The 22,615-nt window shown below is 32.9% G+C and overlaps 3 protein-coding genes across 3 annotated transcripts; 1 reads left to right on the top strand and 2 right to left on the bottom strand.

Moving 5' to 3' along the window:
- Positions 1-872: 872 nt before the first annotated feature.
- Positions 873-3,923, bottom strand: LOC128181912 (fatty acid desaturase 6-like). The gene has a single exon (XM_052850489.1). It carries the CDS (start codon positions 3,822-3,824, stop codon positions 2,763-2,765), a length of 1,062 nt encoding a protein of 353 aa, XP_052706449.1. The 5' UTR covers positions 3,825-3,923; the 3' UTR covers positions 873-2,762.
- A 182-nt stretch (positions 3,924-4,105) lies between these two features.
- Positions 4,106-12,837, top strand: LOC128181999 (E3 ubiquitin-protein ligase RMND5A-like). Its single transcript, XM_052850587.1, has 9 exons — positions 4,106-4,270; positions 4,496-4,641; positions 7,712-7,849; positions 8,519-8,619; positions 8,792-8,958; positions 9,191-9,356; positions 9,756-9,858; positions 10,415-10,569; positions 11,541-12,837. The coding sequence occupies exons 1-9, from the start codon at positions 4,135-4,137 to the stop codon at positions 11,602-11,604; spliced, it is 1,176 nt and encodes a 391-aa protein (XP_052706547.1). The 5' UTR covers positions 4,106-4,134; the 3' UTR covers positions 11,605-12,837.
- Positions 12,838-14,164: 1,327 nt separating this feature from the next.
- LOC128180196 (WD repeat-containing protein 54-like) lies at positions 14,165-22,527 on the bottom strand. Its single transcript, XM_052848110.1, has 9 exons — positions 22,208-22,527; positions 21,969-22,031; positions 21,084-21,156; positions 20,455-20,511; positions 20,066-20,143; positions 18,804-18,936; positions 18,224-18,386; positions 16,453-16,521; positions 14,165-15,305 (listed from the first exon to the last, which is right to left on the bottom strand). Exons 1-9 carry the CDS (start codon positions 22,433-22,435, stop codon positions 15,174-15,176), a joined length of 996 nt encoding a protein of 331 aa, XP_052704070.1. The 5' UTR covers positions 22,436-22,527; the 3' UTR covers positions 14,165-15,173.
- Between the last annotated feature and the right edge of the window lie 88 nt (positions 22,528-22,615).

Raw genomic sequence — 22,615 nt, 5'->3', positions numbered from 1 at the left:
AAAGCTAAGATAAGAATTCATCTCGATGTGTAATTGCATGATGACAAATGCGTTATTCAATCTATTTAATTATGCGTATGACAGATTTATTTTATTTAATACCGTAATGCTGTTTAACTCTATCTGATTCAAATGCACCTTTTCTAAAAACAAAACTTTAACATTTACTTGTAGGTTGTATTTTTGAAAACTATTTTCTTCTTGGGAAGCCGGAAATGTATGCATGGTTTTTTTTTTCTTTCAGGAAAAAAAAAGATAACACTTCACTTGGGTCCATTTTTTCATTTATTTTAACTTGTAACCAAGCTAATCAAAAAGGCTTTAAATGTGTTCAAAATACTCAATGACGAAAGATAAATTCATTAATTGTGCCTTATATTCATTAAGTATACAATGTGAGCTAGCAGTTTTAAACACGCACTAATTAAACATTCCAGCAAAAATTCGATAATCTTTGACATGACGGTATATATACATACATGTACGTACATGGCGCCGTGTGCGATATATAAAATTGTTTGAACATATCAGTGATGATTTATTTATTTGGTTAGTGTCTCTACGATTGTGCTCTCCTATCTGATAAAATATGTGGCCCTGGATTTTGTTCAGTACCTGAAATACACATTTAAACAAGGTCAAACGGGTGCACACAATCATGCCAATAGTAATTTAATCTGTCCTCAAATGGTGTCATTAAATCTCCACGAATGTACTTAGTCCTTAAACTGTTTTGAAGACTTGTTTTCAATGCATAAGTCCCCTGGACATTCCTTTAATAATCTCTTAATTTTTCATAACACATACATGTACACCGCCCTTCTCTCTCTCTCTCTCTCTCTCTCTCTCTCTCTCTAATAAGAAAAATACAGTTAATGGCATAAATCATTTAATAACAAGATATAAACAGAACAGTTGATTTGTCATGACTTAATGTCCAACAAAAAAAATATCCATTAGATTGGATTTACTTAGGACAATGGATAGATTTCTATGCATTTCATTAAAAGCATTTCATCTCTAACTAAGTTTTTTTTTAAATACAAAAACAATTATTTCTGACAATGATTGTGTAAATTTAAACCCCATCACTAAAAGGACCTTATAAGTACTGTAATATTTTGAATATGACATAGTATTTTTAGTACATGTAGTGTTCCATATAAAATTATACTTAAGCATTATCAATGATCTTACACATATATATATAATTGGCAACAACAAAAGTATATAAAATTTTATGTCTTGTTTTATTTTCCAATTCAAGAACTTGCTCTTATTTCCCAGCATTTGGCAATAATTAACATAAAGTTAATACATTGAACTCTGTCCAATCTTTTCCAAAATGCATTAGTAATTACGATCCTGCAAGGCTTCCAATGAGGGGATATGCATTGTGCAATATATAGGTTCTTTTCCCCTTTGCCAATTATAAAAAGTTGTAGCCACCTTAATGAATTCAAATTTTTATCCATGGCAAAGTACATGTAATCCAAAGGAATTTTTTTTAGACTGTCTTCAAATGTGTTACATGCATCATCTCTTCCACAAATAATACTGAAAGCCCTGCTCATTAAAATCATGTTAAAAAATCAACAAAAATAAAATGCAATTGAATAAATAAAATTGTTAGTAATTATTACATTGATTAATAATACTTAAAGAAAAACAAAACAATAATACTGTGAATGCAACAGATTCAATCAAGTAAATGAAAACATGAGATATGACCCCCTCCCCTTTAAAACTTCCGATATCCACCTCATCTCTGATTAGTATCAAGCATAAAATTCCAATATGGCTTTTACTCAAAAGGGGGGAGGGGGGAGGGACAGAATGCAATACATGGGGAGGGTGCCTTCAATATTCCACAAAGCACCGAGACATATCATGCATAGCAATAAAAAATAAAACAATGAAGCAATTAAACATGTTAAAACCAGAGAGTTTGCATTGTACATTGTTGTATATGTGTAATCACTAATAAAATCAAAATTACATGAATCACAGTCTTCAAGCTTTGTGAATAAACAAACGTAAACAATAAAATCAATCAATAATTCAATATCACTGCATATATCATATTACATGTACAATATTCATAAATGTATATGATGAAATAATAACTGTATTAGTATTAAACAAATCAAGTTAATCAGAGAATAAATACGGTATACACAAAAATACACGCCCTCGTTTTGTTTGCTCCCCTTTTGCCAACGTTGTCATTGGGCAAAAATTCCAATGTCTCAAATCATCTCTCCTTAAACATAAAAGTGTGTCTGCGCAACTTCAAGATTGGCCAAACTGTTTGCATGTGAATGGCAAAAATTACATTACATAGGGTGAAAATAACCCATTATACAGCAATACATCCATATTTTGATTTCCATCTATTAATTCTCACAAAATGGTTTTTGAACCAGATCAATATTAACAAAAAATATTATTTAAGAGCAATTCAAGAAGTTGCGATTGCAGATTTTCACTGACATACAGAAAAACTCATTTTGAGTGAAGATTTGAATTTGTTTAGTACTTTATGTAAATTTCAATTTCTGAAAAACTTTCAATGTGTGAAAATTACGAGAAAGCAAAAATCATTTCTGATCATATCATTTTCAGCAAATAAAATTCATGTAAAGTTATAAAGTCTTCCTATCTTTTCTGTAATTATATATAAAGTGAATTAAAGCAAGCATTGTTCAAATGTCAAGTTAATGTGTTTACCATGCACAGCCGTTCAAAAGGCAAACAGTTCTTTACTGGATTCCAACGAAATGAGTAATGGGTGGTGCATTCACCATCAACTCTCTATATTTCACGGTGAAGTGCCACATTCTGCTCAGGTAATTATCCTCATTGTATGGCAGGTCGTTTTTCCGCAGAAATTGGGAAACAATGGGTTTGATCATTAGACACATGTTGTCGGACATGTGAGGAAACAGATGATGCTCCACGTGAGCGCTGATTATGGCGTGTCCAAAGGTATAGTCCAAAAACGGATTGCGGGGCAGATTTAGGACTCCCGTTGACATTTGATAGATTTTCTTTGGTCTGTGGTCCCGTGAGTACATTGGAAGCCCAATGTGTTGAAATATATTGACATGGATGTACGGTATAGATAAGAGGGCACGAGACACGTGAATGCAAAAGCAGGCTCCGATGAAAGAAAATCCTGAAATTTTCATCAACAGGATCAAGTTGATGGCTATTCCAATCATCATTAGGGTGCAATATCTGGCCATTTTCATCCACTGTCCCCAGAGCTCTTTGATGGAGACAGGTACTGACATCAGAGGAAGGAGAAGAGGGGCGCAATACATGTAGAAGAGAGCTGGGAGGAAAGACACCTTCCAACTGCTGGAGTCACCCAGGCCAATTATGTTGGTGTGCGGATGGTGTATGCGGATGTGGATATCATATCCGACGTCGGATGAAAACGAACCACATAGGTCTCCAAAGAAATAGCCCCAAATGCGATTTAATGTGCGGGACTCGCACAAAGCGTTGTGCACACTGGAATGTGCACAGCGCACAGAGAACATTTGGAAACAGTATCCATATATAAACACGCCTAAACAAAATGTCAGGGGGTTGGATGACTGCATGCAGACCAGCGCTACATACACCATGACAAAGCCAAGGGAAGTTATGCACCAGTCTACCCCATATTTATCCATCCAAGTGCATTTATCCACAAAGGCCATCACTTCTTGGTTTAAATCGGAGAATTTCGGAATATCAGCCAGTTTCACCTTGTCGTATACAATCTCCGTGCCATTTTCTTCGTTGGGATCTTTCTTTGAACTGGCGAAAGACATGGTTCCTGTAAGGAGTACCAAGGTTTTCAGCTACTGACAGTGACCGCAACACAGTCGAGCCGGATCAAATCATGTGTTGCCCTTTGAACCCTAGGGAGTAGTTATTAAACTCTAATATTGAAACACACAAATAAATCAATTAAGTGCACAAAATTTGGGGCTAATATCAAATATTTCATAAACATGATATTTAAATATAAATTGAAAATCGCGATTTTAACATTTATGCGAAATAGGCCTAATGTATTTTCCCCTCCTAGAAAACACCGCATACCCCTAATTTGCAGAAGGTGAAGGACGAAAAACAAAGATGGAGTCGTGTAATGCAGTTGAGAGAGAAGTTGATCGTGTATTGTCAAAGTTTGGCGGTCTTAGGGACCATTCAAAGAAAAATTTAGAGGAACTGATATCATCTATTCAGAATATTCAAAGAGAATTGAATGATGGTAATCATTTTTAGTGTTTAGATTTGTTTGTTTACAAAAGAAAAGTAAATGCCTTTGTTCAAAACTATAAATATGTTACAATAATTTGCACATTTAATTGTAGATAAATTACATCGGAAATAAATAATTTTACTCTAGAACAAAATTTTAAATATTATTTTGAAAAACACATTGCATTAAACAGTTTAATACGTATGACGTAACCCGAATTGCCTCGAATTTTAGCTCCAGAAGAACATGAAATCACACCCACCCAGTCTCTCATCTTGATGCAGACGATTCGTAAAATAAAAGAAGCCATATCGAGAATGGGACAAGAACACAAGGACTTGCATAGCACAGTGTCTAAAGTTGGGAAGTCTGTTGACAGAGTAAGATCAAAGTACTGAAGTACTGTCTGGAGTTGATTTTTTTTTATTATTATCAATTTTAAAATCAACGATATGCTATTATGCCTGGCAAGTAGTTTCTAATCTGTATTTGAATTATGCGCATATTTATAACCCCATATGAATCATGTTGTGTAAGATTTAAAGTTAGAATTAATTCCATCAAACTGTGTATCAGTAATGGAAATGTTTCTAAAATTATACACGTCTGGATCCAAGCAATATTGAACCAGACGCTCGGTTAATATGTCTCCGTTAATATCCGACTACCAAGAGAGACTCTTTGCTTCTCGGAGATTTACGGATACAGCCGAGCGTCTGGTTGAACGAGACTATATTGAACTCTGGCGTAGGAATACATACAACTACAAAAAAAAACAACAATTAAATTGTTTGTACTATATAAAATCTGACTATTTTCAAGGTATTTATAAATACTTTTTTGGAAAAACAATGGTACAGCATACAGTACACCGAATGTATCTATCATTTTCAAGATTTAAGTCTTGTCAGCAGTGATGATTTGTGCTTAGGTCCAAACACTGTTTCACTTTCGGTTTGCCAGAGTAACTGCGTAGGAGTGTTGATTAAAATCAACTCCCAAAAAAAGCAACCACATAATTAAGATTTTGTAGTGTTCAGTGGAGAATTTCCATGCTAGGGCTGTCAACAGCCTGTGACATCACCAGCCTGTGACATCACCAGCCTGTGACATCACCAGCCTGTGACATCACCTGCATTGGATGCTTCTAACTACCTCTGTTAGAGCCTCTTTCTAGATATCTTTAAAGCAGTTGGATGCTGGGACCCTAATTTAGTGTTTCTGCACTTTATAAATCTGTAGGGAACCCCGACTTGCCATGCAGTGTCTTGAAGGGACTGTATAATAACCTGATATGTATAATGTCCTGATGACCTGATGGCGTGTATTTTGTAAAATACTGATTTATGCAATGAAATAAGAACAATATTTTTACATAATTATACAGATGATACTATTTTCTCTCAGAAAAACACAAGAAATAATTAATAACTTCTTTCAAATAAATTTTACAGAGCATATAATTTTTTCAGGGGTATAATGTCCTGATTTTTTTTTGTATAATGACCTGATGACCTGATGATTTTTAAAAGTCCACAACTATAAATTCTAAGCTTTGTGCTTCATTATTTATATTGACATAGTTTGATATGGTCACCTAAATGAAAATTTTAAAGTTTGAACAAATATAGATGGTTACTTTTTCCAAAAATCACTTTGATCTAAAACACGGGGTATAATATCCTGATTTCAGAATGGCCTGATTGACCTGATGAAGTAGATAATGAACCGGATCCTATGATTCTGACAATTTAAGAACGAAGAAAACATTCCTATAATACATAAAAATAAACTAATTCAGATTTTTTTTTTTAAATCTTAGTTATTTAAGACTGCTCTCTCTCTCTCTCTCTCTCTCTTTTTTTTCGGGGGGGGGGGGGGGGGGGGGGTTAAGATGAATGTAGGTATTATAGGCTATAAGTAAGTAAGTAAGTAATCTTTATTGTTCAGAAAAAAAAACATACACTGTATTATATAAACTATGCAAACTCAAGGTTCTGAAGCAAGTTTATACTCATACACTGTACATGTATATTTTCAATCATATCTTTGTTTACCGCTTGATGCTGTGTTATTTTCTTTTCTTTTTTCATGTATTATGTGTTCAAAGTGGCATATAGGCCCGACGGGCTGGGTGTTTAATCTATGCTGACTGTTGTTAATATGACACTTGGAAATGTATTCACATGTCACTATAAATGAATAAATTACGTACTTATAAAGGCTACTGAATATATACAGAGGGGTACAATCTGTCAAACACTTTACGCACCATACATAATCTGACACATAATACCAGAACAAATAATATATTGAAACATTTATATATATTAAAAAAAAATTATCATAACAAAATAAAGAACATAAAAAAATATATTTTGGATAGCGATATGTGGGTTTATCCCGAATAACTTTAATATTGTCCCTAATTTCATTTAATATATGATCAAAGAAACATGAACAGAGTATATGTGATTTTTATACATAATGTTCATTTTGATTCAAGTGCCCACAATTTAGAAATATGACATCGTAAAGACGACCTTTTCCCGTCATTTCTGTCATAAAACAGCCTGTTTTCTAGCAGTTTTTCTTTCAGAAAACATACAGCGCATGCTTGAAAAATTAAACAAAATACTTTAATCAGAGATGTATCTAGCCAAGACTAATAGAAAACAAAAAAATTATTCTTGTTCAAGCATGTGCTCTATATTTCTCATTCGTAAAAAGATAAGAAAAGTGTCAATTTTTGACCGATTTAAATTGAATTTAAGAAATAGCGTCACTTCTGACGTCATATACTGCAAATGAGTGCAAATAAATCAAATAAATATGTGAAAAATATATTTTATATCAACTCTTCTAAAAAATAACATAACATTTTATTGTACCCGAAACACTTTAAAAAATGGCAAATTTTGGGGGCCAAATTTAACTCATCATAAATAGTTCTTTATAAAGATCCCTCTTTTATACAATTTTTCAGATATATAGCTGAAAAATGGTGTTTGGTAAACTGTTGAAATTTATCAGGTCACCAGGTAATTACCTCTGTAAAAATAATTTGAAAGAAGTTATTATTTATTTTTTGTGTTTTTCTGAGAGAAAATAGTACGATCTATACAATTAGATAAAATATTGTTCTTATTTCACTGTTCAAATCAGTATTTTACAAAATACACGCCATCAGGACATTATGCATATCGGGTCTTAATACAGTTCCTGTCTTGACTACGCACTCTAGGACTGCTAGATGTAGACCTCGGAACTGGCAGTAGAAGCATCCCATGCATTTCCACTGGGTGACATCACAGTTTACAGACAGTCTATACATGGAATTACTCCACAAACTCATTCTCAACAGTATTTTAGTTTACCAGTACATATACATGTATATTATACAGCTTAGTCTAATATTTCTGTATGTCAATATTAATTTCTTTTTTCCAGAATTTTGTGACAGATTTTACTTCAATTTCTCAAGAGTGTAACTTTGAGGATGAAGAAAAGAGATTCCTTTTGAATGAAGTTATTTCTGAGCACTTCATGAGACAGGGCATGCTACATATTGCAGATGCTTTGATAGAGGTAAAATGTACTTCATATGGGGGTTGCATAGTCTATTGGTTGAGTCTTTTGTTTAGGAAGTTTTGTGAATGTATTAAAATTCTCAACAAATTGTTATGCTGGTAAGACTGAAGAGCTACAATGGATTGAATAGTCTGTCAGATGTCTGCAGTCCAATTAGAACCATTTTAACAAGAGCTTGGACTTTAGGTAGTGGTGTCAAACAGCAATGTGACGTAGGTCTGTCTATTTCATTGCTAGCCACTAAGCCATGGCTCTTTGAAATCAAAAGATTTGTCTGGCATTTGAGCTAAGCTTAAGACTACGCAGTTATGAATATTTCGCTTGAAACCGTGTCATTTTTAACTTGTTTTGACGCAAGGAATAAATAGCTATGCCCTACTGAAAGTCCAAGGTCTTGTCAATATGGTTCTAAAAAATTTTTGTCACACTATAACAATACAAAAATAGAAAAAAATAAACTGTACAAATATTCTGTTCTTCATATTGATACAATTTTTTTTTTAAAATTGTAAATATTCACTACATGTAAAGCTCCCTTTTGGGTACAATAAAAAAAATCAACAAGACTGAATGGGGGTTGAAAATTATGATCTTGTTAATGTTCTCCTAACTAAGGAAGAAATAATTTTAGATCCTAAAATGTTGGTTTTTCCTTAATTTTTCTAGGATGCAGATTTGGAGATAGCTGCCGAAAAAAAGGAGCCTTTCTTGGAGCTTCACAGGATATTAGGGGCCCTAAAACAGAGAGACCTGATCCCTGCATTACGGTATACCGATGGCCTTGATGCTATGCTGCTTAGAGATATGTGTATCATTGAATTTCATGATTCTTTAATATTTATTTACTAGTATTAAATAAATTTATTTTAAGAGTGGAAACCTGTTTTTGCAGTTTGGTAGCAATTTTTATATATTTTGTCAATTTTTTCCTTTAATTAGTTGGGCAGAGGAGAACCGGGACAATCTGAATGAGATTCGGAGTTCCCTGGAGTTTAAACTCCATCGCCTGAGGTTCATTGATCTGTTGAAGCAGGGCCCCAGCCATCAGTCTCAGGCCTTGCAGTACTCCCGAAACTTTGAGGCATTTGCAGACAGACACACAAGGGGTATATTCAAATGCAGTTGAATCAGTCTTTGCAAAGGAGTGTAAAATTTCAGAGTGTAAAATTTCAGATTCATATTATCTAGCTAAATCAAATAAATGTAAAACTAAGAAATACAAAATTTTTATTGATGCTTCGAACATTTCTATTATTATGCAAACATCTATGTACAAACAAGTTTGACTACGCTCGTAGCCCATCTTTGAAACTGTTTTTTCCTGTTTTAATGCTGTAGACCTTCAGATTCTGATGGGAAGTATGCTGTACCTCCAGCAGGGGATAGAAAACTCACCCTACTCTCACCTCCTGGCTCCCATTTACTGGGACGAGATCTGTGATGTGTTCACCAGGGATGCCTGCACATTGCTCGGAATGTCCGTCGAAAGTCCTTTGAGTGTCAGGTAAGGAAGATAAATCACAATGACAGCTTAAATGAAAATACATGTATTTATACCCGAAAAAGGAGTAACAGGTTTATAATGTTTTGACTTATTCATCTGTCGGTCAGTTATTCCCGTGTTTTATCAGCACAGTTCCTCTTAAACCATCAAACAGATTTGATAAAACGCTGTTAATAAAGACATTATGTCATTGTATAGATGTGTATGCTTGTACATGTATTTGCATAAAACTTTGATGTGACAATTTTTCATAGAATCATCCTCCATTTAGTTATTTATTTCATCATTGTTTTGGTTATGTTCTAGTACATTTGGATTTAAAACATACAAATTCTTGTGTAATTTCTTCTGATCTTGTGTTATACTTACCGGTACTCTTATGCTAATCTCATCGTTCAGCATTCGAGCAGGCTGCCTTGCCCTCCCCCCACTACTTAACATACGGCAGGTGATGCAGCAGAGACAGGTGTCTGGAGTGTGGAGCAACAAGGAAGAGCTACCGGTCAGTATGTCAGTCAAAGTTCAACTGGGGTCAAGTGTATTTAAGGTCATCTAGGATCAGTGCCCCAAGCAGAAGCTAGAATCCTTTTGAAGGCCACTCAATGGTCAACTGTACTTTAAAGTCTGTATTATTTGAACAGAATAAAATTGGTTAAAGTTATTTCAGTTTAATCAGTTTAAAGACTACCTAACTAGGGTCTGTAGTAGAACAGTCTCTATTTTTGGATTATATTGTATTATAATGGGTCAACCGATATGAGTTTTTGTGGGATAAGATTAAAATGGGTCAACAAAAGGGTCATTATCAAATTTTTAGTGTATTACATGCGTAGAATAATTGTGCATAGACAGAGGTCATTATAATGGAATCAAGTTTAGTTATTGTATGAATTAAAAAGTAATTTTGAATCAAGGTACATGCACCTGTATTAAAGTCAGCGTCATAAAAGAGCAGTGACCTACCTTTGCATGTGTTAAGTTGTATACTAGGAGTAATGACATATAAATGGATAAAATGTTGATGATGATGATGATGATGATGATGATGATGATTGTAGGTGGAGATAGACTTGGGCAGAGAATACAGATACCATTCAATATTTGCCTGCCCGATCCTACGACAGCAAAGCACAGAAGTGAATCCACCAATGAGATTAATCTGTGGTCATGTGATCTCTCGCGATGCTCTCGGCAAACTCTCAAATAACAACAAGTAAGCAGGCATTGCGGAATGCATTCTTCTGGTCACCATTGAATCATATTTTGATCTGTTTAATTGTACTCACAGATTAAACAAAAATTCTATCAAAAGCCATCTTTCAAGTTTCATGGTAAATGTGGTTTTTCTATGCATTAAATTTATAAGGTACTTCACTAAATAAAGACTTAAACTCTTTAAGACACTACGTCACAAGATAGCATTTTAAATGTTTTGTTAAATTGTTTGTATCAATGGTTTTGGATTAATATCAACATAGCTTAGTGGTTAAAGATTCGGGCTTTTGAACAGCAAATCACAAGTTCAAATCCACCTTTGGCTTTTGCTCATATTTTCTGAATAAAATTTTTGAAAATCATATTATTATGCCCCCCTTCGAAGAAGGGAGGGCATATTGCTTTGCTGCTGTCTGTCGGTCGGTCCACCAACAGTTTCTGCTCATTTTCTTTGCAAAGGATAAACATATTGAAATGAAATTTGGTATACAGGTTTATCATGATAATATCTAGGTCAAGTTTAATATTGGGTATGATCAAGCAATTTTCGACAGAGTTATGGCCCTGGGACTTAGAAAAATTGAGTTATTTGCAGATTCTGCTCATTTTATTCGCAGAGTGTGCACATATTAATATGAAATTTGTTATGGAGGTTTATCTAAATAATATCTAGGTCAGTTTTGATTTTGGGTACGATCGAGCAATTTCAAACAGAGTTATGGCACTTGGACTTAGAAAAATTCCAAATATTTGCAGTTTACGTTCATTTTCTTTGTGGATGTTTCCAAGGGAGGGGGGCATAAGTGTTTCACAAACATCTCTTGTTTTTATCCAAAATTGCATATTTATCACCTATTCAACTGCATCATGCTATTGATCATAATTCAGTAATTTTCTGCTGATTTGATTTAAGAAACTATTTCAAGGTATACTGAGCCACCTTAATTTGAATTCATTTTATGATTTAAGAGTGAAGTGTCCATACTGTCCAGTAGAGCAGCTGCCCTCAGATGCCAAGCAAGTCTTCTTCTGAACAAACTATGTTTGAGAGCAGATAGTATTTATAGCTTCCTGTGATTCGGGATATCTAGTGACTGATTCACCTGTTAATGGAGCTAAATTTCCTGTCATATGACAGGTAAAAGGTAGCCAAAGGCTGTCACAACACACTCTCCACCAATCAGCTGTCAGGGATTTGATCAGCAATCAGATGATTGATTGATTGTATTGACCAATCAGGATGTTATATCTGTAAGCATTGCTTTGTTTCTGTTATTTTGTTTATCCAATCAGCTCTGCAGAAAGCAATTAGTACTGTATTTTGCCCTGCTACCTGTAATCAGGAATGTGGATTTTTGTATATGTAAAATTATTGTATGGTATCTTTGCCTGCTGTGCAGACAGAAAAAAATTAAGAAAGATTGAGTGTGAAAAGTAGAGCATGATAACACATACCGGTAAATAGTATTACAGTAAAACACGGTTATAGCAAACACGCTTATAATGAATTGACGCTAACAGCGAAGTGAATTTCATTCCCCAAGACTATTTCATGTTGTAAACTTGACTGATATAACGAATTACCCTTATAACGAAGTTTAATTGCCTGTCCCTGGGACTTCGTTATAATTGTGTTTTACTGTACAATCTTTCAGATGTAGCATATGGATGGAACTGACAATGTACTTGGGAGTAAAAATGAGCATTTTTTGTACTGTAAGAAATTTTTAATCATTTTTACAATTTGGAACAGCATTGGAAATCAAAATTACAGTTTCCCAGTGAATTACATAGTACATGTACAAAGCTTTGTATATTGTTTGTGAAAGTGCAAACTACAAGATTAGAAACAATTTATTTTTAAGGAGTTGGTGTGGTTTTAGATACAACAATCCTGTAAATAATTTGATCATACAATTCAATTAATTCAATGAAATGCAAAATCTAGTTCGCTGTAGTAAAACATTTCAACTGGATTTTAATATGATTGGTTTTTAAGAAGCTTGTACAACTGATACTGATGATGACGTGTAATTTATATCTTGTTTTGTTATAGCCGATTTCAATGTGTTTTTTTTTTTTCAAACTTTGTAATTTTGTCCACCCTGTTCTATGTAGCCAATCTATTTACATGCACATGTATTGTACATGGCGGCATCATACCTGTGTTGTTGTTGACAAATTTACAGGGGGCTATGGCATTGTGATTTAATATTTTTTGTTATGATGTAAATATTTCGAAAATAAATTATTTTTAAGAAAATTACAGAGATTTTGTTGATCATCATGGTTTGTACACTTTGTTTCCAGGTAATGTAGGATTTGAAATAGTTCTCCTGAATACAAAGCTTTGGATAAATTGATGAAAGGGCTTTGAAAAACCCATACCCTATTTTTCATTCAGAAGAGGGCATGACCCTTCATTTGAACAAGCTTTCTCACCCACAGATTCTTTGTGCAAAGTTTAATTAAAATTTGTTACATTTAAGTATTTTTGGAAAGATTAACATGTCAACGTTTACAACTTAATAAACCAATTTTGATGATATAACATCTTCCAAATACAATTATGTTTTTTATAAATGATGGCACAAAGGGCAAACACACAGTGAATAGACCAATTAAAATGTTGTATCTACATGTAGCATAATTTTTTTTTAAGTAGCCCCAATCTCTTGGAAAAACTTTAAAAGATCTTTTTTTTTTTGTCATGAGTGATATGCATTCATATTATTATGAATCCATGCAGCTGATATACGCTATTAAACCTTTTAAAAGGATTTAAAATAAATTCTTTGTGCAACATAATCAAGGCATATTCTTTTTGTCAAAATACATAAATGTGTATAGCAACTATAATTGAGAATGGCCAAAAGAATTAAATCTTAGATTTTAACTTCAAAATATTACATGCATCTAGTAAACAGGAACTTTATCTTCATTTTTATGCATAAATTTAAAACTGAGGAATAACTTAGTTTTAAATTCAAAAGAAGAAAATTGAGATCCCCTTTTTAATACAGCAATGAAATTAATGCATACTGTAAAAAGGGTTATTTACGTTGCAGGAGAAATTTACCCTAGTTACATGCAAAGCTTAAAACCACATAAAATACCCCTGCATGTATGGTAAAAAAAAGTCAGAACTTCATGTCAGTGGTAAATTACATATCTGCATATTCAATACCTGCACATACTCTGACTATAGAAAACACATACCGGGTACTTAACCATCAGCATAAATAACCACTTCTATAGTACATGTACTAGGTTATGTACAACATATTATATTATTTTGTTGCCTACAAGATTTCCAAATGAAATATCTAGTGTATCTTCAATCGCACATGTACAGTCATGTATTTGTCCTTCATCATGAATAAACAAGAGGCCCATGGGTCACATCACTCACCTGACCTACAATGTCATATATTGGGTTCAAATATGCTCCAATTAAACTTTGAAGCTTTACTATGTTAATGGAAATTAAGACAGATGGAGAGGCAGCATATTAATATTGGACAAAAGGTGATTAGAAACACTCACAAAAGCTTTCAACTCAGGTGAGCTACAAAAAAAACCAGACATGTGGATGACCAATAAAAACATTTATTGAATGGACGGAGAATGCACACACTGAACGTAGAAATTTAATTTACCATGGTCACTAACAATATTACGATAATGTTCATCTCAATGATAAAGTATTCACAACATACACAATCATCATCAATGGTTTAAACAATTTGTAACTGAAAAATTGGACATTAATAGCATTTAATTAAGATATCATGCATTTTAAATAAGAAAATATAATAAATAGTAGGATAATTGCAATAATGAACAGGTTGTAGTAAAAAAGAAGAAAAAAACCCTTGCTCTGCAAGGCCTGCCCATTTTTACATATTTACACTAAAAGAATCAGATCCTGCACTACAACCCCAAAAAACAATTGTACAATAAAATCATTGGGCCTATTGTGTAATATATGCATCAGTCACAGATAGTCATATGTCATTTATTTAAGTGTCTGCATGTAAAAAAAAAGTCAATACACAACTTTGAACACATGATTCCTTTCTGTTGCACAATAATTCAAAAGACAAGAAAATATGTTCTCATCATATAAAGTTACAGTACATAGAAGTATATAAAATATTTATCTTAAGTTTCTATATACCAGTTTGAAAATTCATACCTGTTGTGAAAAGTCATGAATGATCACTTTATTCATATCACATGTACATGTATATCAAATCAAAATCATTTCTATTTCATAACATGAAGTAATCCTTTCACCTGTTCTTATAAAAATCCAGACTTTATTTTCTCAAGGGAGATCACTTTTGATGAACTAAACAGTTACATTAAAAGACAAATTTAAATCTGATTACTACAACAACAAGCAGTTAACACTGATAAAGAAAATGCTTAACAGACAGACAGACAGACAGACAGACCAACCAACGACAAACACGATCACATTCACAATGTAACTCAGCCACAAGTCTTCTGTGGAATATAATCTCTACGCGTTGCAGTTATGTATTAAAGTGAAAGTCTCTATGTGATTCTAAACAATGGAGGCTATACCATGGTGCATCAACTCTGGACGTAGAAGGAGAGGTCACAGCTGTCATAGCCCGTGGTACAGAAGGCCTTACCCTGGGGGTGGAGGAACTGAACCCCCACCAGCTGCTGGTCCGTTACACACTCCTGGTTTACATACTCAATCTGTGAATAATTCAAAGCTTGTTTGTAACGTGCAATTTGATTGGCTAAATAAATTAGTTTATACGAATTTTCCTCTCCTTCATAATTTATTTGCTTAAAATTTTAGGTGCATGATTTGTCTTAATTTCTGTATGCACTGATAATATGCAAATAATATTTCCTCTCCTTCATAATTTATTTCCTTAATTTGTCTAAATTTTAGGTGTATGGTTTGTGTTAATTTCTGTACGCACTTATAAAACATTGCATCATAAAAAATGAATTTGCAATTAATGGCTTATGAGTTGATACAGATAATGACTGGTGGGATGAAACATTTTACTTTTTTCCCTATAGACATCTTTATCTCCAACCTATTAAGTTATATCTGTATATTGGAAGGTACAGAATTCATTCCTTTATTAAATAAATGTATTTTAAACTTGAACAAACATACATTTACATACATGTATACTATATGTATTATTGATTTGAAAAACTGCTATTGCTATTATAAAATATTTGAAGTGTACTAAATGTTTCTAAGTCTTTCACATCTATTCTTTTTATAGCTTGTAATTTTAAAAGTATATACAAAAGAACATACAAGTTGCTCTTTTTGGTACTAATGACTGCGTTTTTGCAATATGTTTGCTTCCTTATCAAAATCAAGATTTTCTTCCCTAATTATTTTTTCTGGGATATCCTGAGCCTTTGGAACCCAATGGGTTCACTAGACCATTCAAATGAAGTATTAAGGAAGTATAAACCATGTGTTATGAATAAAAAAATGAATTCAAATACATGCACAAGCATAAGCTTTAAGTGTTGCACAATTTATCTTTTAAAAAAGGAATAAAAACATCAATAATACTTGATCAATTTATCTTTTAGAGTTCCTGTGCACAATTCAGGAAAAAATCTTCTTGATATTACATGCTCAATCAAAATTATAAAAGTGAAATAGAATATCTTTTCAAAAAAATAAAAATCATAAGTATCAAGTGATTTTTGTGTTCATTATTCCAAAGAATTAATGAACGTCTACTAGGAGCCCAAACACGCTTTAAGTCTGTTTATTACGCAACGATTTCTCTCTCATTTCTTTCTATTTTTTGAAATTTTTTTGTAAAAGTACTTTTTTTAAAATGATAAAAAATAAACTCACCTCAGGCATTTGGTTGCCTTCCTTCAACTGCCAAACTCGGACATAAGAATCTTCACTCGCAGATAACAACTGAAAAACAGCATTTTATGGAATAATCTTTAATACCTGCAAGTATAACATTTCAAGAATAAAGAGTTATGGGAACTACCGGTATAAGCCCCAGTAAAAATTTTGATATAGTTTCTCAGCTAGGCCAAAAGGTTTTGACATAATGCAGCAAGTTGATGATAGTTTTTATTTTAAAACTTCTGAAGGGGAATAACTCAAATCGATTTTTTGGAAGTTGATTTTAATCAACTCTCCTATGCAGTCACGCAGACAAACCGAAAGTGAAACAGTGTTTGGACCTCAGCACAAATCATTGCTGCTGACAAGACTTAGTTCTTGAAAATAATTGATGAATTCGATGTAATGTATGCTAAAGCATTGTTTTTCAAGGAAACTTATTTATAAATACCTTGAAAATAGTCAGATTTTAAATGGTACGAACAATTTAAATATTTTTTGTAGTCGTATGTATTCCTACGCCAGGGTTCAATAGGGCGCGCTTGATTTTACCAAAAGGTGTACACCGTGTACACTTTTGTAAATCAAGTGCAAAGGTGTAGCTTTTCTACACCGAGTCAGGGGCATGTGTTGTTGGGTGTAGCACTGAATCCAATACGGCGGACGAATGTTATGATGGAAACTTGGACAATGATTTTAAGTAATGTAACGGTTTAGAAGTCGCATAAAAGTTGTCGTTTGTATGAAAGCAATTAAATTTGAAAAGTGTGTTTATTTTATTGCATTTATATCACAAAAAAACAATTAATTGTCGCAGAACAGCAGATTCTTTGTTAAAACTGCACCCTTGTCTTCATATTCATTCTTAACTTCCCTACACCACGTACACTACACTACTGAAGTGGACTTGATATACAATACAAAATTTTTACACCGGTGTATACCGGTGTACACCAAGTTAAGCTTAATCAAGCGCGCCCATAAGTCTCGTTCAACTCGACGCTCGGCGGTCTCCCTAAATCCTTGTCGGAGATTTACGGTGTGAGCCGAGCGTTTGGTTGAACGAGACTAGAGTTCAATATTGCTTGGATCCATACAATTTTCGAGAAATATTTCTATCACTGATACATATATAGTTTGATTGAATTAATTTTATCTTTAAATATCATTTAACATGATTCATATGGGGGTTTCTCGACATTCTTGTCGAAAAAGTCAAAAATTCATATTATAAAAATGTGCATAATTCAAATTAGAAACTATATGTTCTTGTCGTGCAAAATAACATATCATTGATTTTAAAATAAATAAACATCGACAAAATCAACTCCCATCAGTTCTTCAGTACTTTGATTTTACTTAACATAGAATTGAAAGATTGAGTTATTCCCACTTTTTTTTATCAATGTGACAGCATCTGACTAGGCTCCAGAGTATTAAACTAAGATGAAATAAATTTTGATCTCAATCTCACTAGTATTACAAAAGAAATACATAGTGGAAAAATAAGACTGATGTCAAAGGTGAGATTGTGTTCCCTGGTCTGATGAGGCAATGCTTGAGAAATGAAACACAAACTTTTTTTGGCCATACACAGTCTACACATTTTGTCTCAATTCAGTGGAATTGGAGAAGTTGAAAAGTATGTAATGATACTACAATGTAATACAAAACTACAAAAACTACAAAAAAATACAGCAAGGGTTAATTTTTTTTCTCATCAAAGAATTATTGGATTTATTAATACAATTCACGGCAAACTGACCATTCCATTGTCTGAGGCCACGTCTAATGCTGTGACCCATCGCGCGTGAGCGTTGACCTGGGCAGCCAGTTTTCCCGTTTCTGCGCTGTATAACCTGATTTGACCATTCCCAAAGCCCGCAACAATCACATTTTTCCACATAAGGATGGTGCTACATGGAAATCTAAAAAAAAAAACTTAAAATACAAATGTAGTACCAAACATTGTATGAAATTGGTGCTTATACATCCAGATTGCATTTCAAAAGATATAGATTGTTGACAATACAAGTAATTTCTTTTTATTTCCATAAATATACTTCTTTTTTTCAAAAGCATTAGAATTCTATCTTGCACTCCTTGACAGGCTTTATTTGATAATCATAGTATGATATGATTTTCAACAGAAAATTTTAAGCTCTAGAATATCTTTTTTGAAAACCAATTTTTTTTCTGTTTTCTATTACAAATAAAATAAATCATAAAATGTTTAAATGTTAATAATGAGATTATTTTCCAAATGAGGTATTCCAAAACCTTTTGGCTGTGGTTTTATGTTACTCCTAACACTCAAGTGTAGTTAAGACCCATGAGGAACTTACCCTGAGCCATTGATGGAATGGGTCTGTTTAAATGACGACCCAGAAAGGGACCAAATGATTATGTTTCCTTGTTCATCTGAGCTAACCATTTGGTTTCCACTGGAGGCCAAGTCACAAATAGGGTATCTATGTCCTGACAAAAGACAAAAGGGTATTATAAAAGGTTTTATTTTTATTTTACATGCAATAAACAAAAAATCAAAATCAAAGTTTTTCTGATAGTCTGGCCTATCAATGTATAAGTCAATTTCTAAAATAACTTCATTATCAGTATATTACTCATCTACTTTCATATAGTAGTCATATAAATGAATAAAATAGGCATGTATTAGAAATCTGATTTAATCATATTCAATGTTGAATGCACATGTTGTAGCTGGTACAATGTAATTGGTGTATATCTGTTGTTGCAAGGACACTAAGTTGTGTCAAATCAATATCTTAAGATCTTTGTGTTAGACAGACATCAACACTGGCACAGGGACCTCCCTATGGTTTACGACCTCTACTTTTTATATTTTTAGATCATGAGGTCAAAGGTCAAGGATTAAACTACTCCTGGCAAAGAAAGATATTTCTGGTCAATATCATCAATACATTTTGGTGTGACTTTTCCAATGGTTTGCAATCTTTGTATTGTCATTTAATTTGGACAGCTGCACCAAATTCCATGAAAATTTTGTGAAAATATACAGAAACTAAAGGTGTTGTTTACGCCACAAACTCCCCCGCTGGGAGACAAAATTTCATATGCCATATTTAGTGGTACATGTGTGTGTACAGATTTCTTTTTTTTTTTTGTACAGTATTTTCAAGGGGCATAACTTTGTCAAAAATCATCTGACCTGGTCCAAATTCAAACTTGACCTATATTTTCTGGTAAAATATTTGTATATTCAATTGCAACTTTATATTTACATCCCTTTAAAAGTAGAGTGTGGAAACTGAAAATTCCTTATTCTTTTTTCTAAGTTCTAAATACATTATTTCTGTCCTAATTTTAATCATCAGAACTGGATAGAACTTGATATGCTTAATTCCATGACGTATTCATATATCAAATTTGATTGAGTGTGTGTAACTGTTTCCAAGATCAGAATGAATTTTAAAAAGTTAATGATGCTGGTATGGTGGAACAGGGTATTACTATTACTATTACTATTACTATGTTATTTTATGGAGGGGGCATACAAATTGACTGTATCCATTTGATATGTTGTTGATGGCTTGTGTCATTTACACTCATCTGCATGAATACACACCTACTAAACTTTCCTTCTGTGTAACATTTGTTCCTTTCGCTGGTACATTGAAGACATGAATCTCTCCAAGTTGAGTTCCTTTAAATTAATAATTATTATACATGCATCAATTAACAAAATTGTACCTCAATTGAAACTAATACATGAATGTGTTTTGCAAATAATTTTTGGTTAAATATTCACATCAATTTGATAGCATTATTTTTAAAACCAATAATTTTCAAATATCACATCTCATTGCATGTATTTTCAAGAGTACTAGTATTATTAAGTAAATCAAGAAGATTTCACCAGGTAAACATTAAAATGATTTAATTTAAATGCTAAGGAACCTTTTAAAAATGATAATTTTAAAAATTTATGTGAAGTTGATTTAATTTTATCCTCACCAATACAAATGAAGTTTTCTCCTATTCCAGTGATTCCTCTGCCAAAATTGGCATGTTCTGAAATGAGTTGTGATATAAAATAATTATATAAATGAATATATGCTGAATCTAAAGTAAAATATTAAAACTTCATCCCAATGCAACACATAACAGCATAAAGGTGGTCTTAAATATAACAAGAGAGCAAAGTTCACAATGAATCAAATATCCTACAGTACTACTGTGGAATCATTCAAATTTATGTGTATCAATTTCTTATTTACTGTTTGAAAGTATTTCATCATTTCTTCTGAATTGTAGCCTCTTTCCTTTATGACATCAAATGTTTGAATGTTATGGAAAAGACATAAGCTAAATATTTCAAAATGTTCCACATTCAAGATTATTTCAACATATAAAAATATGAGAACAATATATTTTTTACTCTGTTAAAATATTGCCATGAATTAAATATTAGTTTTGGGCATTAAAAACAAGAAACTTTATTTAACTGGGTTATAAAAATGATGATTAAATGGAAATGATATAATTTCCACAACTACAGTCATTGATCAATGTAAAAGAATAATCAATTAAGTTGCATCATTTTCAAAATATTTACAAATAACTTGTTACATGATTACCATTACCTGATATATCTGTACTATTTACATCTCCTAAAGCATGCCAGTATATCATTGCAGACCCATCCGATTCAAACATCTGTGGAAACATTAATTCAAAATAATTTTTAAAAAGAAATAATTAGTTCATGATTTGAAGAAGATGTGTTATATGAACCTATATGAACTGTTTATTTATCATTAGCCTTAGGGCAAATTCTTCTAGCACTTCTAAGTTCTGTATATGCAGTAGGAAAAATGTATAACTTTGATATAGAGGTCATATATATAAATTATTGATTTTTTTACAATCATCATTAAGTTTTCATCCAATTTCAGTTTAATAGTATGAGTGAAATAATAACGAAACAGACCAGAATTTGTACCCTAGCAGGCTCCCTGAATCTCTAGTCAGGTGCTCTACTAAATGAGCTATTCAGGGCACCAGCAATTAAAAGTGTTTGACCATCACATTCCTTTCCATAAATAATATTTGTCCTCAAAGATCAACATTTTCAGGTTCTTTCCAATTGCAGGAGTTAACATGTCAGTTTAAGAGGTTGGTAACGCACCAAATGCAATGGGATGGGAGAAATAATGATGGCCACATAAAAGTTAGGCGAGGTCACTTTTTATCTCAGTCTCACTTTTAAAAAAGGAATATATAGTGGAAAAGTGAGACTGAGATCAAAAGTGACCTCGTCTAACTTTTATGGCCCCTGTGGGCCTGATCAGGATTCAAACCTTGACCCTCTGAATCTCTGGTCAAGAGATCTACCAACAGAGTTATCAGGCGCCAGTATCCAAATAACTCTGACAATCGCACAAGATTATCAATATTTTGTGACCGGTCCACTTGGTTATGAGATAATGACTTCATATTACTTGCATCTTCATACAAATATACTGTACCTGTATTCCTTTTAACGAAGTCAAGACAAACACTGTTCGTGAAGGCAGACACACCCATTTTGCCTGGTAAAGAAAAATCAAAATATACACAAAGTTTTGTTACTGCTTTTAATTTTTAAACAAATAATTTTTCATTGAATACTTTTTAAAATTAATACGAGGAAATTCGAGCTATATATTCTTATGCAAATATTTTCCGATTTTATGAGGATGAAAGGCAATTAATGCAATTTCTTTACCTGTATTATCATTGGTGTGCTCTGTTGGGCAGCTGATGGCTCTTTGCAGACAATGTTTCGGCTGTTAACAGTCGAACCATCCGTGGATGCCGAAATGATGTTCACAACAGCTTTGTGAACCACAGCGTAGTTCAAGACTCCCTTTTCTAGCGCAACAAGCACAGAAAGATTGTTACTTAGAGACGAAGCGCTACTTTTCAAAACTAAAGGTTTTTCTTTGCGGTACATGGTTGAAAATTGCAAGCCTGGTCAGACTTGATCCGTTGTTGCTCGGTACGCTTTTATGACGCATGCGCGGGAAGTAATGAATGAGTTGATAATTTGTACGTGGTTTAAGCCTACAAAAATTGAGGTATCATATTTCCCAGCGTAGTTACAGATCAAAATCATTTAAAGGAAAGTAAATTA

The sequence above is a fragment of the Crassostrea angulata genome, chromosome 4 (assembly GCF_025612915.1).
Source record: "Crassostrea angulata isolate pt1a10 chromosome 4, ASM2561291v2, whole genome shotgun sequence".
In the NCBI taxonomy this organism is placed as follows: Eukaryota; Metazoa; Mollusca; class Bivalvia; order Ostreida; family Ostreidae; genus Magallana; species Magallana angulata.
This window is presented reverse-complemented; position numbering and strand designations above follow the sequence as displayed.

Excerpts from the sequence above, each read along its gene's own strand:
- LOC128181912 (XM_052850489.1), bottom strand. The coding sequence starts at position 3,824 with ATGTCTTTCGCCAGTTCAAAGAAAGATCCCAACGAAGAAAATGGCACG.
- LOC128181999 (XM_052850587.1), top strand. The coding sequence starts at position 4,135 with ATGGAGTCGTGTAATGCAGTTGAGAGAGAAGTTGATCGTGTATTGTCA. Across the intron at positions 7,850-8,518 it reads TTGCAGATGCTTTGATAGAG|GATGCAGATTTGGAGATAGC; the intron begins GTAAAATGTACT and ends TAATTTTTCTAG. Across the intron at positions 10,570-11,540 it reads AAACTCTCAAATAACAACAA|AGTGAAGTGTCCATACTGTC; the intron begins GTAAGCAGGCAT and ends TTATGATTTAAG.
- LOC128180196 (XM_052848110.1), bottom strand. The coding sequence starts at position 22,435 with ATGTACCGCAAAGAAAAACCTTTAGTTTTGAAAAGTAGCGCTTCGTCT. Across the intron at positions 18,387-18,803 it reads CATTCCATCAATGGCTCAGG|ATTTCCATGTAGCACCATCC; the intron begins GTAAGTTCCTCA and ends TTTTTTTTTTAG. Across the intron at positions 15,306-16,452 it reads AAGGCAACCAAATGCCTGAG|ATTGAGTATGTAAACCAGGA; the intron begins GTGAGTTTATTT and ends AATTATTCACAG.